This window comes from Neoarius graeffei, chromosome 26 (genome assembly GCF_027579695.1).
Source record: "Neoarius graeffei isolate fNeoGra1 chromosome 26, fNeoGra1.pri, whole genome shotgun sequence".
NCBI classification, from domain to species: Eukaryota; Metazoa; Chordata; class Actinopteri; order Siluriformes; family Ariidae; genus Neoarius; species Neoarius graeffei.
In genome coordinates, this window is record NC_083594.1 from 45457718 (window position 1) to 45471755 (window position 14038).

The 14038-nt window shown below is 43.0% G+C and overlaps 1 protein-coding gene across 1 annotated transcript in view; it reads left to right on the top strand.

Moving 5' to 3' along the window:
* Window positions 1-14038, top strand: part of LOC132874213 (cadherin-4-like) — a 362483-nt gene that overhangs the window by 180290 nt on the left and 168155 nt on the right. The window contains exon 3 of the mRNA XM_060910202.1: window positions 8542-8565. Coding sequence (XP_060766185.1) covers window positions 8542-8565 — 24 coding nt within the window. The remainder of the gene's footprint in view (window positions 1-8541; window positions 8566-14038) is intronic.

Here is a 14038-nt window from a genome sequence, read left to right on the forward strand (position 1 = left end):
ATTCATATCCTATTCGTTCCGACTTTCAGTAATTCCGTCATTGAGATGAAACGAGGTACGTGATTGGCCCATCGCTCTGTAACAACCAATGAACGCGCTTGTTAGATAGCTGTACGTAAGCTCGCTTCAAACGAAGAGTTGAAAGATGGCAGCCTCCGTGATCGAGCGTAAAGATGCACCTGATCATCAGTTTGGTGTGTGTTTTTAAAGTAAATAAACATGGGGAAGAAGAAAAAACAACCCAGCTCATTTCTTTCCCCATAATAAGCCTGTGAGTGGTGATGGTGCCACTGCACGTGCGACGGAGTGACGAAGGTTGCCGTGGCAACGGGGCCTCGCGCCATCTGTTGCTTCCTGGATGCGCATGCGCACGCTATGAAAGCTGTGGCGAAAAGGTTAGCATCGGAGGCTAAACCTTCTGAGGAGAAAAGAAGGGGCGGTTTTTATTTCAGTTTGTTTTAGTTACGTCCGAAGAAACAGCAGTTTAAATCACGGCTCTAGTTTACAAATCAAAATGGTCACTCAGTGAAAACAAAACAAAAGCTAGAGAGAGGGGGAGTGGTGTAGAGAGAGGGGGAGTGGTGTAGAGAGAGGGGGAGTGGTGTAGAGAGAGGGGGAGTGGTGTAGAGAGAGGGGGAGTGGTGTAGAGAGAGGGGGAGTGGTGTAGAGAGAGGGGGAGTGGTGTAGAGAGAGGGGGAGTGGTGGGAGTTTAACCCGGGAAAGTGAGTCTGTGAGGCGGCAGTGATGCTTGACCCCTCCCCCCTCCCGCCTCCTCTCACTTTACCTCAGAGTCTCTGCCAAATTCATTACAGATTATTTCACCTTTTTCACTCGAAGTTAGTTTTAATTTTCGCTCAAAACTTTTCCCACAGCGTGGATGTAAGGTAATTATACACAATTTTGATTTGTTTATTCAATATTAAAATGATAGTGCAAATAATACATACTTGCCAACTTTTCAAAATTCTCATGAGGGAGAAAAGTGCATGAAAGACATTTTCAGTTGGCCGAGGGTCTGATGCGCGGCTGAAATGATAAAAACAGTGGATCCCAATTAATTGCAAACACATTTTTTGTGAATGTTGTTTAGTGAAAAAGTGATTTTTATTCTTGCATATGAAAATCCTCAAGTGAGTGAACACTGTACAGTTCTGTATAGGAGTCAATTTCACAGAAAACGTATTTTTTTTTGTCCGGACGTGTTTTGTTTACATTTTGAGATTTCTGAAACCTTTTTATGGTCTCATATGATAAAACATTATCAGTTCTACCTTGCATTTCAAAATTTGACTACTTTGGTTCATAAATGTGCATTTTGTAGCAAATTTTAGGGTCGAAAATGAGCAAAAATGGCTGTTCCACTGAAAAGAGACTTTTTTTCAGACATGATTCATATAGGGTGTTCACACGGCACATATTTGCATCGATGCTGCACCGATGTATTTTGTTGCGATATATCTTACACCGGTGTAAATTTTGCGCAGCGTTCACACGTCACAACCCTGCTTACTAGAGAGAAGCGTGTTAGCACCGGTGCAGCCCCACTTGCGGTCACACGGCAGTTTCTGCGACCGTGTTATGGTAGCAAAAACTATTACTATCATTTCCTTTGATAGTAATAAAGTTTTGATATTTCCTTTTATTACTATCATTTCCTATCATTATTACTATCATTTCCGATAGTAATAATGCGGAAATGAAATATGCGCATGCGTGAAACTGTACTTCTTTTTCCCGGTTGTCATGGCATCACCAAGCGCCGGGAAAACAACGTGGATGAAGACACCAGTGTTGCCAGATATTGCTGACGTTTTCCAGCCCAAAATATGTTCAAATCCGTCAAAATGCACTTAAAACCGCCCAATCTGGCAACACTGGAAGACACGCAGTTCTGTTGTTGATATTCGCCATTTTGGAAGCGCAAAATACCAGGATGCAAATTATGCAATGCCCGTATGTAATCAACTCTCCTCACGCGTAGCGAGTCTACCCCTGTAGCGTTCAGACGCCCCATTTTATATCGGTGCTGCCCCGCAAACTAGCATTTACTCCGGAGTAAATTTCTTAAACCACCTCCCGAGCAGGGTTAGATTTGCACCGGTTTAAGCAGCTTTCAGGGGCTACACCGGTATAACTTTGTACCGTGTGAACGCTCTACCGGGGCAGCCCCGGTGCTACACCGGAGTAAAAGTTGCCGTGTGAACACCCCTTTAATGTTAGACAAAGGTGGAATTGAAACTTTTTCATGTTCAACGACAAGACTGTGGAAACCACAATGGACATATGATGTCACAAATTGAAAATGCCATTAAGAAAAGATATTTTTCGATGTTTTGTTAATTTTTGTACCTGTCCCAGAGGTTTGTGTCAGTTCTGTTACCATGATTAATCAGATAACAAAAATAAATGCTCCCAAAAGCTATTATTGAAATTATTTGTTGCCAAGGATCTACATATTCTCACCTTTTATATGGATGGCAGAATGAACTGAATCTGAGAATATTTACTTAAAAATTTCAGTTTTGGTAAGTAGCCTATGCATGACTAATTTTTTTTGTGTCAGTCCTGTTACCCTGTCTAAACGGGGTGTGCAGTAACTTAATCAAATATCAGAAGTTGCCATACATAAGAAGCAAACCGGGAGACTACCAGGAGCAATAGAGTTTAATAAATAATGGTGGATGAATTCTTATGTTGCATCATGTTTGTTTGAAAAGGCACATTTAGGTATGTTCAACTTCTACAGTAATTGAAAGTATACATTTCGTTTTTCCTTATACAATTTTCTATTTATTCTAATGCAGATGATTTAATTTAGAATGACATTTTTAGGTTTCATGTTTTGGCTTTTTGTCAGTTAAGAACCATTGAATTTACTATAGGGGCTCAGAGTTGCATGTTGACCATTAAATTGGCTTGAATTTGTTAATCATGACAAGTTTTTTCTTGTGTTTGCGCTTGCCATTTTAGTACAATTTTTAAGTCAGAAAACCCCAGAACCCAGGAGCTTTGGGGGGCTTCGCCCTCCCTTGTCCCCCCACCAGGGCACTGGCCTGGACCAGCTGGGGGCCTGTGGCCCCCAGACCCCCGGTTAAAATTTTCAGATAATTTCACCAGCCCCAAATCACATCCCTGCACATTATCATCACGCACAGAAATTGCAAAACTGCAAAACTAGTTTTAAAACCGCTAAGTTCCAACTGTTAAACATGGCGAGAGGCTGGTGTGTGTGTGTGTGTGTGTGTGTGTGTGTGTGTGTGTGTGTGTGTGTGTGTGTGTAAAGTGTAAACCAGTGCATCCTGACTTTCTAACTATGCCTGTGTGTTGCGTGAGCGGCAGTCAGTCAACAACTCTTCGCAAAGTTTCCTTATGAAACAATATGCTCGCTGAAATTATGGCAGGGAACGCCAGATTAAACATTAAAACTGCCTTCTGAGCACTGTATCTACAGGCTACCACCGAAAGAAGGAGGCTACCAGAAAGGCATCTCTACTCCGTACGATTTTACTTTCACTACGACATTACTTTGAACAGACTATCAAAAAATTGCAAGGTGATATGATAAAGTAAGGCACAGTTTACTTACAGTCGTTTTTTTTTTTTTTTTTTTAAAACGATGCAATTGTTTTCTGCCTTTCGGCACCCTTCATCATGCCGTGTTGGGGTCCTGAACTAGGAGGAGCTGTCCCCGATATGCCTGTCAAACTTGTTGTGGGTAACCATAGCAACCAAGCTCGAGCTCGCAACCTGTGCAGTCTGCGCAGTTGCAACTATGTATGTACTGCTGTGCACCTCAATAAACTGAATGGTAATTAGTCTTTTGATTTTTCCATGAGGTTTGCCTTATGCAAAGAAAGACAACATAGACGTTTTTTCCTCCTTATAAGTGGGGGGGACCGAACAAGGTGAATTTAAATCTTGGTGGGACGAATCCCCCCCGTCCCCCCCTCTATCTGCGCCCGTGTCAACAAGGGATTGGCTGATTAGAGACCTGCACAAAAAACAGTAGGTGGACGTATGGGTGTTCCTACTAAAGTGGCCGCCGAGTGTGTATTTGATTCATTTAGTTTTTCTTTGTAATTGATATAATACTGACGTTACGGCACAGAGAAACTAGCGAATTTCTGAATCCAGTGTCCGGATGCATAATCGCAAGCATCACCCTGGCTTAACTACAGCATTGAATTACGGTATTTCGCTACTTTCACAAAGATTTTATGCAGGGCAGGAAGAAGCTTGGGGGAATTATTGGATTCATTTTATTTATTTATATATTTATTTAGCCAAGTTGCCGAGGCGCATGCTGAGAGGTTGAAGCATGGTTAGAATTCAGGAGTGCGCATTAGGGCCGTAACGAGAGAGAACTGCATGCCAGAATGCCTTCAGGAGCCAAAGATGAGCTCGAAAAATGAGATAAATGATAAACTGTCATGACCCTGATGTTGAATATACTGGATTGGTGGTGTTTTACAAAGAAAGACGTACATGAGACAGTTTAGAGGATACAGAATGCATAAATATAGATTCTCACATCTCTGTGCAGTTTAACTGCTCGTTTATGAGCTGGAAAGGAGAAAGGCGGTGTGAAATTTCCGACTTTTTTTTTTTTTTTCCTTTTGGTCAAAGGAGAAAACAGACAATGTACCCTTTTCAAACAAGCTGCCTCTGAGAAAATGAGACTGATTCGACACTCCTTGCTTAAAAGCTGAGAAGAAGAAAAGCAAAGTGACGAAGAAGAATGATCTCTCTACACAAGAAAGAAAAGAACAAAAAAGACTTTGTTGTTCAGCGTTGTCTGTGTGGTTTTTCTTTTTTTTTTTATCATATTGGAATCACATTCTTTAGTCTCGGTTGTTTGCTGCTATTGTGTTTGAGAGCTGCTCCGACGCCAGTTCTTTGTCTTCTCAAAGCACTTTGAGAGCATTAAATGAGCATCATCAGTGCAAGGTCTTCCATCTTACTGTCCAATTTGGGAGAGGAGAAGAAAGTTTCGAGAAGGAAAGAATCATTTTGCCGCTTCACAATAAAGAAGCGTCTGTGGTATCGTTGTTATATCGCCGCTCCGAAGGAGGAGGTATATCGGTTTACCTCCGTCCATCCCGTCTGTATCTCCGAAAGACCCTTTCTCTCAGCAGCCACAAATCATAGCCGCTTGGTACCAAATTTCAGCTTGGGGTTCTATCCCATGTATACCGTTTTCAGGTCTGTTGCACATCGACGTTGAGTTTTTCTCTACTCGCAGTATATGAGCTGATATCCTAGTAGAAGAGTAGCCAATCAGAGTGCGCGATTGCTCATATCCAGTGAATGTGGACAGAATAATATCCGTTCTGTTTGGGATTGCTGATTTTCTCCTATTAAACGCCATTGTAACTGCGCAAGCAGAGTTATGCAAATACACCACCAACTGACACATCCGAGCAAAGGGTCGATGTTTCTTGTAATGAAGTTCACGCTGAAGCTGTTGCACCATACTGGGGCCATCCTTAAAAAAAATCCGTTTCCTGTTCACCGGGTGAGCAAAAAAATTTTCAGTAGGGAGGGAGGGATTTATATATACATTAGTGCTGTCAAAGTTAACGCGTTAACGCGATCTCAATTTAACGCGATTTAAAAAAAATAGTGCCGTTAACGCAAATTCTAATTTGGCCCTGCGAGTCACCCGTAGTTCCTGTTGAGGCTTGTCGCGCGCTGCTTCAATAAGAGTACGTGTGAGTGATGGAGAAAGGCATAGACATATAAACATCCTCGCCACCATATTGGATGGGGCAAAGTGGAGATTCTTCAACCGTCTCTGGTATAGCGTCTAGACAGTAGCCGAGAATAAAGATGCCTCATTCATGTGCTGCGTTTAACTGTACCAACAGGTTTACCGTCCAAACGAGATCACATGGGATTAGGACTGGATGATATAACTTATTAATATCAATATTGATTAATTGAAGCTTTTACCACAATTACGATTAACAAATAATTCTTTTTTATTAGATGTTTTTTGTAAGCTCAACTAAAGCTGACATATCTTAACCATGTGATTGTTTGATTTATTAACTATTTATTTAAAGGTCCCATGGCATGAAATTTTTTACTTTGAGGTTTTTTAACGTTAAAATGAGTTCCTCTGACCTTCTTAAGTCACCCCAGTGGCTAGAAATTTCATAATGTGTAAACCAAACTATGCCCAACATTTGAGAATGGCGCGTCAAAACGGCGCGTTGATGAGCTCTTCCCTTTACTACGTCAGCAAGGGAGATGATCCCCACGCCCCCCCCTCTGGATTCCCACCCACTGTATGGATTGCCCCGCCCAGTTGTAGTGAGGAGACCATAGAGGACACAACAACATGGCATCACCTAAGCGAGCGAAACATGGAAATTGCCCTGTACATGGATGTGACAACACAGAAAAGAGTCTGTTTTTACTGCCGACGGGAGAGCCCCTGAAGACGCAGTGGCTTAATTTTATTTACTTCAATAATACGCCGTCGAGTCTACCTAAGACGGTGTATGTTTGTCGGAAGCATTTTCCTGAGGAATGTTTCCACAACTTGGGTCAGTACAGGGCAGGTTTTGCACATCAACTGTCACTGAAGCCTGGGTCCGTACCAAGCATCCCTGCCGCATCAGCAACAAACACCGAACAAGTAAGTGTATAACTGGTCGTTTTGCCGTGTTTTAAAATCGGTGCGTTAGCCTAGCAATGGCTACATTAGCTGTGCAGCTAACCGCTTCCTGCAGTTAGCCAGGTAATCTGCGCTACAAAACTAAAGAGCATGCAGCATGCTCTGTTAAACTGAGTTTAGTCTGGAAATTGACTGTAACTTATGAGCTTATGTTTGACTATTGCTCCGCAATGCATTCAAGCCTAGGGTATTATACGTTCGTAAACTACCACTCCGAACACTCTCACTCTCTGTTCTCTGTGTCACGTTGAGTTTACGAAAGGAGTCTGAGGGAGAACGGGGTTTTGTCTTAGCAGCGTGGCTACAGGCGCTGATAGCAGCGAGTATGTGTGTGCGCGCGCAGCTTGGTCAAGCCCCTCCCCCTCCCCCCATGGCCCGCCCCCACCCTCTACCCTTCCCCGCCTCCTGCTTCTCATTAGCAAAACGACGCACTGGGAAAAGCGCTGAAATGGGGCTCTCTCCCAGGAGGCTATATTTACGTGCCGAGGGTTCATTTCGAGAAAGGCTGCGGATATAACATCCGGAAGCCTCCACGAGCCCGTTTAAAGCATCAACAAACCACCATGCCATGGGACCTTTAATAAAATATGACCGTTTAATCAACTGAAACTTGTACAAAAACTTTTTTTATTTGCTACAGACGCAGTCTTTAATTCTGTCCAGCCAACCCGCATTAGTTCCGTAAACGCATTTTTTTTTTGTTCAGTTCCGTTCTCATTTTGAATAGATCTATTAGGTTCTCCTACAGATCTGTCAGGGTCATTAACAAAGTAGGTAATGAATTTCGCGTAACAAAACTCAAAAGCTGTTTGTAACGTCTCGGATGGATCAAGATCGAACGAATTTTCCAGTAACGGTTTGTGATGGTCCGACACACGGACTTTTTGTAGTTCTAAATCGAGCGTTAGGCCTAGTTCGGATGAAATTACACTATTTAAATGATCACTGAATGATTTGTTTTTCTGAATCTTTGCTATTTTGTTGTTCGCTAGAATACCATTTTGCGATTTCACACTTAAGCAAATGTTTGAAAACTCCGGATCTCCTTCCTTCATGATGGCTGCCATTTTTTTGTGCCGCACGGCGCATGCGCAGAGCTGGTTCGATTCTATATTCTGCGCGGAATGTGTAAATGTCAAGTTCGATTTTAGATTTACGAACCTGAAAAAAATGTCGAAAAACCGGCGTTAAAAAAAAATTTCAACCGCACAAACGGCACTCACCCGGCCGGTGGACCGGAAACAGAACATTTTTTAATAATGGCCTGGAGGTGGAAGTTCAAAAGCCTGCTGACTTCTTTCCTGGTGGAAAAGGCGAACCATGATGTTTGAACCTGCCCGTGGATCACTAACAAATGGTGGCTTTTGTTTTCTTTGCATTACTTCTAACCATCTATGATGTATTCTTGCCTCACACCCAGTTTTCCTTGTATAAAATGCTTTTAAGGAGCCTTGTGTAGGATTAAACAGAATGAATAAATAACTTTCAGGCTTTATCTTCTTGCTGTAGGCGACGACATGGGATGTAAATGTATCTCAAATATTCACTTTGTTTGGAGAAATTGTGGCGCATGTTTTCCTCCAACTGAATGTCTGGAGCTCCAAAAAGGCCACGAAAAACATCAGCATTGCAAATCAAACACTTAAATAATTGATCTAATTTCTAGGTAAAGGATTCTGTTTTTCATTTGTATATTTTATTCTAACAAAAGCATTTGAGGAGTTTTTCTTGTTTGTGTGTAACGTGCTTACACAGGAGTCTTTGTGTCTTCTTTGCTGAAGTGTTTATTATGGTCCAGAGGAACCTTGCTGATGTTTAAATTGATGCACTGACACACATATTCTCTCTCTCTCTCTCAGGCTCCGTGCTGTCATCAGGACGAGGTGAGTATCGCAGCGATAGTTTACAACTGTGATTTGACTGGTTCTTATCATAGGAAGAGCTGGATTATGGTAGCTTTGCATGCTCTTGGTTTGTGTGTATGGTTCTGGTGATCAGTCAAGCATAAAAGCATCCAGCAAGAACGCGAGTGGAATATTTTCGAAAATGGGCGTGTCTGTCGGAGCACTGGAGTAGGGGTGTAACACACTGCCACTATTTTTAGTTTATTTTATGTTGCCAGACTTTGACTCGCATTCAGAATTGTTTGTGTTTTCATTTCATGTGTATGCCTGATAACGAGTGTGTGTATGACCGTATGAAGACCCCATTGAAAAGATGTTCCTGGTGGTGATTATGAGATTGCCCGATTTTGTGCACAGTTCACAATCTTAAACAAGATCAACGGTGAGCTACTGCTTCAAAACCGTCGTTTTGAAATAGCACTTTGCTTCTTGAAATAGCGTCAATCCAGCCTATGTGTTTGGTAAATACTGTACATTCAGTCGGTAAACAGGAAGTCGATGTGCGACAGACCTGAAAACGGTACACACGGTATAGAACCCCAAGCCGAAGCTCGGTGCCAAGTATCAAGCAGTTGCGATTCGTAGTTGCTGAGAAAAGTGTGAGACAAAATTTGTAAATCCACGCTATACGTTTCGTAAACGTATTCCGTCGATAAACAGGAAGTCGATGTGTGACAGATCTGAAACCGGTAAACGTGGTATCGAACCCCAAGCTGAAGCTCGGCACCAAACATCCAGCAGTTGCGCTTTGTAGCTGCTGAGAAAAGTGTAAGGAAAATTTAGTAAATCCACGCTATATGTTTCATAAATACATTCAGTCGGTAAACAGGAAGTCGATGTGCGACAGACCTGAAAACGTTGTTAGTTTTTTTCTTTTTTATCAGACATCTAATTTTTTAGGTTTGTTTACCTGACATGTTTCGACGTACGACTGTCGTCTTCCTCAGAGTGTCACCGGATGTTATTGGTGACGCATCTTTTATCAGCTGATGTTTCCGAAGGCGTGGCCTTCCTGTCTGGATTGACAGGTCGGTCACGCCTTCTACTGTCAGTTCGTCCCCTGCAAGATGGCACTCCAGGTATGGGAGAGCATGTATGCTCCCTCATCTCGGTTGATGGTCCTCGGGCTTCGCTTACGGATCTCTATGGCCTCCCTGATCCAGCGCTGATGTTTATTATCTTCTGTGTGGATGACTCTGGCATTCCCCCAGTCCATAATATGATTTTCCCTTTTGCAATGACCTGTTATGGGTGACATAATTTTCCTGTTGTGCTTTTTCTTTTATTGTTCGGGTTTGTCTTGTAGCTGTCTCCTTTTCGCACTTTTTCTTGTGTTGAAACTCCTTCCTGTCTCCCTAATGTAACTGACCGTAGAAGGCGTGACCGACCTGTCAATCCAGACATGAAGGCCACGCCTTCGGAAACATCAGCTGATAAAAGATGTGTCACCAATAACATCCGGTGACACTCTGAGGAAGACGACAGTCGTACGTCGAAACATGTCAGGTAAACAAACCTAAAAAAATTAGATGTCTGATAAAAAAGAAAAAACTAACAATATTCAATATAAGACATAATGAACATCTCATCTCATTCTCATTATCTCTAGCCGCTTTATCCTTCTACAGGGTCGCAGGCAAGCTGGAGCCCATCCCAGCTGACTACGGGTGAAAGGCGGGGTACACCCTGGACAAGTCGCCAGGTCATCACAGGGCTGACACATAGACACAGACAACCATTCACACCTACGGTCAATTTAGAGTCACCAGTTAACCTAACCTGCATGTCTTTGGACTGTGGGGGAAACCGGAGCACCCGGAGGAAACGGACACGGGGAGAACATGCAAACTCCGCACAGAAAGGCCCTCGCCGGCCCCGGGGCTCGAACCCAGGACCTTCTTGCTGTGAGGCGACAGCGCTAACCACTACACCACCGTGCCGCCCTCATAATGAACATAATCGAAAGAATAAGGTATGGAGATGAAAGCATCAAGGAGTTTCGCCGCCTTGAAAGATTGACGCGAAAACGGGCACGCTACAGGAATCACCTGAGATTCAATCTGCGCTGCCAGGATGAAGTCGTCGTACCGGCCAGCCTGATCATCAAGAACCCGATTCCAACCAGAAACGCGGAAAAGATGATCAGGAAAGTGCGGATGACTCTGGTAAAAGAACGGATACGGTGCACAACTGGCAAACTCAATAATATCAACAGCGAACTACATAGGGAGATGGAAACTTTCAAACGCCGGTTTCCCCAAAACAAGGAAATGGAAATAGCAATACACGGACACTTGGCAGACATACATGAGCAGGAATTCACAGAGACAAAAACCCGACAAATCCGAAAACTGGACAAACTCATCGCACAGAAAAAAGAAGGCAGAACCGGAGCACGCACACATCAACGAAAAATGGATTTACAACATATCAAGGTACAAACTCTCACAAGCAGAACGCAGTATACTAGCAAAAGGACTCAACTACGCTGTCACACCGAACAACATACCACACGAGGAATTCATTCTGGCAACTGAATTAGCATGTGAGAAAATACAGGATCAGGGACAAAAAGCAGCACTAAGAAACGCAATAGCTGGTCTATTGAAAACGGCCAAACCACCACCCAGTAACATCACCGAACAGGAAGCCAAAGTCATGAGAACGTTAGCAAAAAGTAAAGACATCACAATCCTCCCAGCAGATAAAGGCAGAACAGTAGTTATCATGGACACCGAAGAATATGAACACAAAATGATGGAATTACTCAGTGACAATGCCTTCGAGATATTAAGAAAAGACCCAACAGAAGACAAGAAAAAGAAACTTAAAGCATTACTCAAACCACTACACGATGAAAATAAAATCGATAAACAGGCATATAATCATTTAGTACCCACAGCCAATGTCATCCCCAGGATTTACGGCACACCAAAGATACACAAACCAGGAACACCATTACGCCCCATAGTAGATAGCATTGGTTCAGTCACATACAACTTATCAAAAGCACTCACCGAAATAATTAAACCATTACTAGGACTCACAGACCAACACTGCAAAAACTCAAAACAACTGGCAGAAGAACTAAAAAACATAAAAATGCAACAAGACGAAGTTTTCATTTCACACGATGTCATCTCTTTTCACCAGAACACCCACGGAAGCCACCATACAGGTAGTACAAGACAAATTAAAAACAGATAGGACGCTCAAGAAACGCACAAACCTCACTGTACAAGACATTACGCAACTCCTTCAATTCATCGCCACATCCACATACTTTCAGTTCAGGAATACAATTTACAGACAGAAGGAAGGTTTTGCCATGGGAGACCCACTATCAGCCATCATGTGCGGCTTTTTCATGGAAGACCTGGAGCGGAAAGCACTCACTACAATACCAGCGGAATACAGACCAACACTCTGGAAACGGTATGTGGACGACATATTGGAAAAAGTAAAGAGGGGACACACTCAACAACTTACCGACCATCTCAATACTATAGACAATACCGGCAATATAAAATTCACACATGAAGAGGAAACGGAGCAGTCAATAGCATTTTTGGACTTAAAAATGCATCACACAGAAGAGGGGGACATCAAAATAAAAGTACACAGAAAACCCACACACACCGACCGACATTTAAACTGGACTTCCGAACACCCCATAATGCACAAAATATCCGTAGTTAGAACATTACATGAACGCGCAGCAATAATTACAGATCCGCAGGACAAAGAACAGGAAGAACAACATATACAACACGCACTGAAGGCATGTCAATATCCACAATGGGCAATATCCAAAGGGGTGGAACAGGTCAAAAACAATAAAACACAGAAGAAAGAGAAAAAACAAACCAACAAACAAGAACACAGGGGAGTAGTGACATTATCGTACATCAGAGGAATAACGGAACGCATTCAAAGAGCAATGAGGAAACGCAACATTAACACACCTGTCAAACCACACACAACACTCCGTCAGATCCCGGTTCATCCCAAAGACAGAATACATCCGGAAAACAGATGCAACACCATATATGAGATTCCATGCCAATTATGCAATAAAACTTACATTGGGGAGACAGGAAGGAGTTTCAATACAAGAAAAAATGAACATAAGAAAGAGTGCGAAAAGGAGACAGCTACAAGACAAACCCGAACAATAAAAGAAAAGGCACAACAGGAAAATTATAAGTCAGCCATAACAGATCACTGCAAAAGGGAAAATCATATTATGGACTGGGGGAATGCCAGAGTCATCCGCACAGAAGATAATAAACATCAGCGCTGGATCAGGGAGGCCATAGAGATCTGTAAGCGAAGCCCGAGGACCATCAACCGAGATGAGGGAGCATACATGCTCTCCCATACCTGGAGTGCCATCTTGCAGGGGACAAACTGACAGTAGAAGGCGTGACCGACCTGTCAATCCAGACAGGAAGGCCACGCCTTCGGAAACATCAGCTGATAAAAGATGCGTCACCAATAACATCTGGTGACACTCTGAGGAAGACGACAGTCGTACGTCGAAACATGTCAGGTAAACAAACCTAAAAAATTAGATGTCTGATAAAAAAGAAAAAACTAACAATATTCAATATAAGACATAATGAACGTAATCGAAAGACCTGAAAACGGTATAGAACCCCAAACTGAAGTTTGGCACCAAGTGGCTATGATTTGTGGTTGCTGAGAAAAAGGGTGTTTCGGATGGACGGACAGAGGTAAATCAGTATTTCCCTCCCTTCTTCGGAGCGGGGGTATAATAGTACATATTTATTTGTATTTGGATCTGTTAATCGCCACAACCATCAACCAGACAGATGCCCCTTTTCCACCAAATCAGTTCCAGGGCTGGTTCGGGGCCAGTGCTTAGTTTGGAACCGGGTTTTCTGTTTCCACTGACAAAGAACTGGCTCTGGGGCCAGAAAAACCGGTTCCAGGCTAGCACCAACTCTCTGCTGGGCCAGAGGAAAAAACCGCTTATGTCAGTGGGGTAGCGGAGTTGTTAAAACCAACAACAATAACAAGACCGCAAAAGATCGCCATTTTTAAGCGACGAGAAGCAGCAGCTGTACAAACGCGAAGTCAGCCATTATTATTATTATTGTTGTTGCTGCCGCTTCTTCCGTGTTGTTTTTGCTTCGATATTCGCGCCAAGGTTTATGCAAACGTAGCGACGTAACTGACGTATATAGCGATGTAATGACGTGGCTTCCCTTAGCACCGCGAGCTATGGAAAAGCAAACTGGTTCTCAGCTGGCTCGCAAATTGAACGAGTTGTGAACCAGCACCAGCACTGGCCCCGAACCAGCCCTGGAACTGATTTGGTGGAAAAGGGGTACGAGTCAACAAATGGGGGGGGGGGGGACGACACTGAATTGTACAACTCCTACTTGGATATGGATCTGTTTGGAACACATTACTTGTGCATGACAAA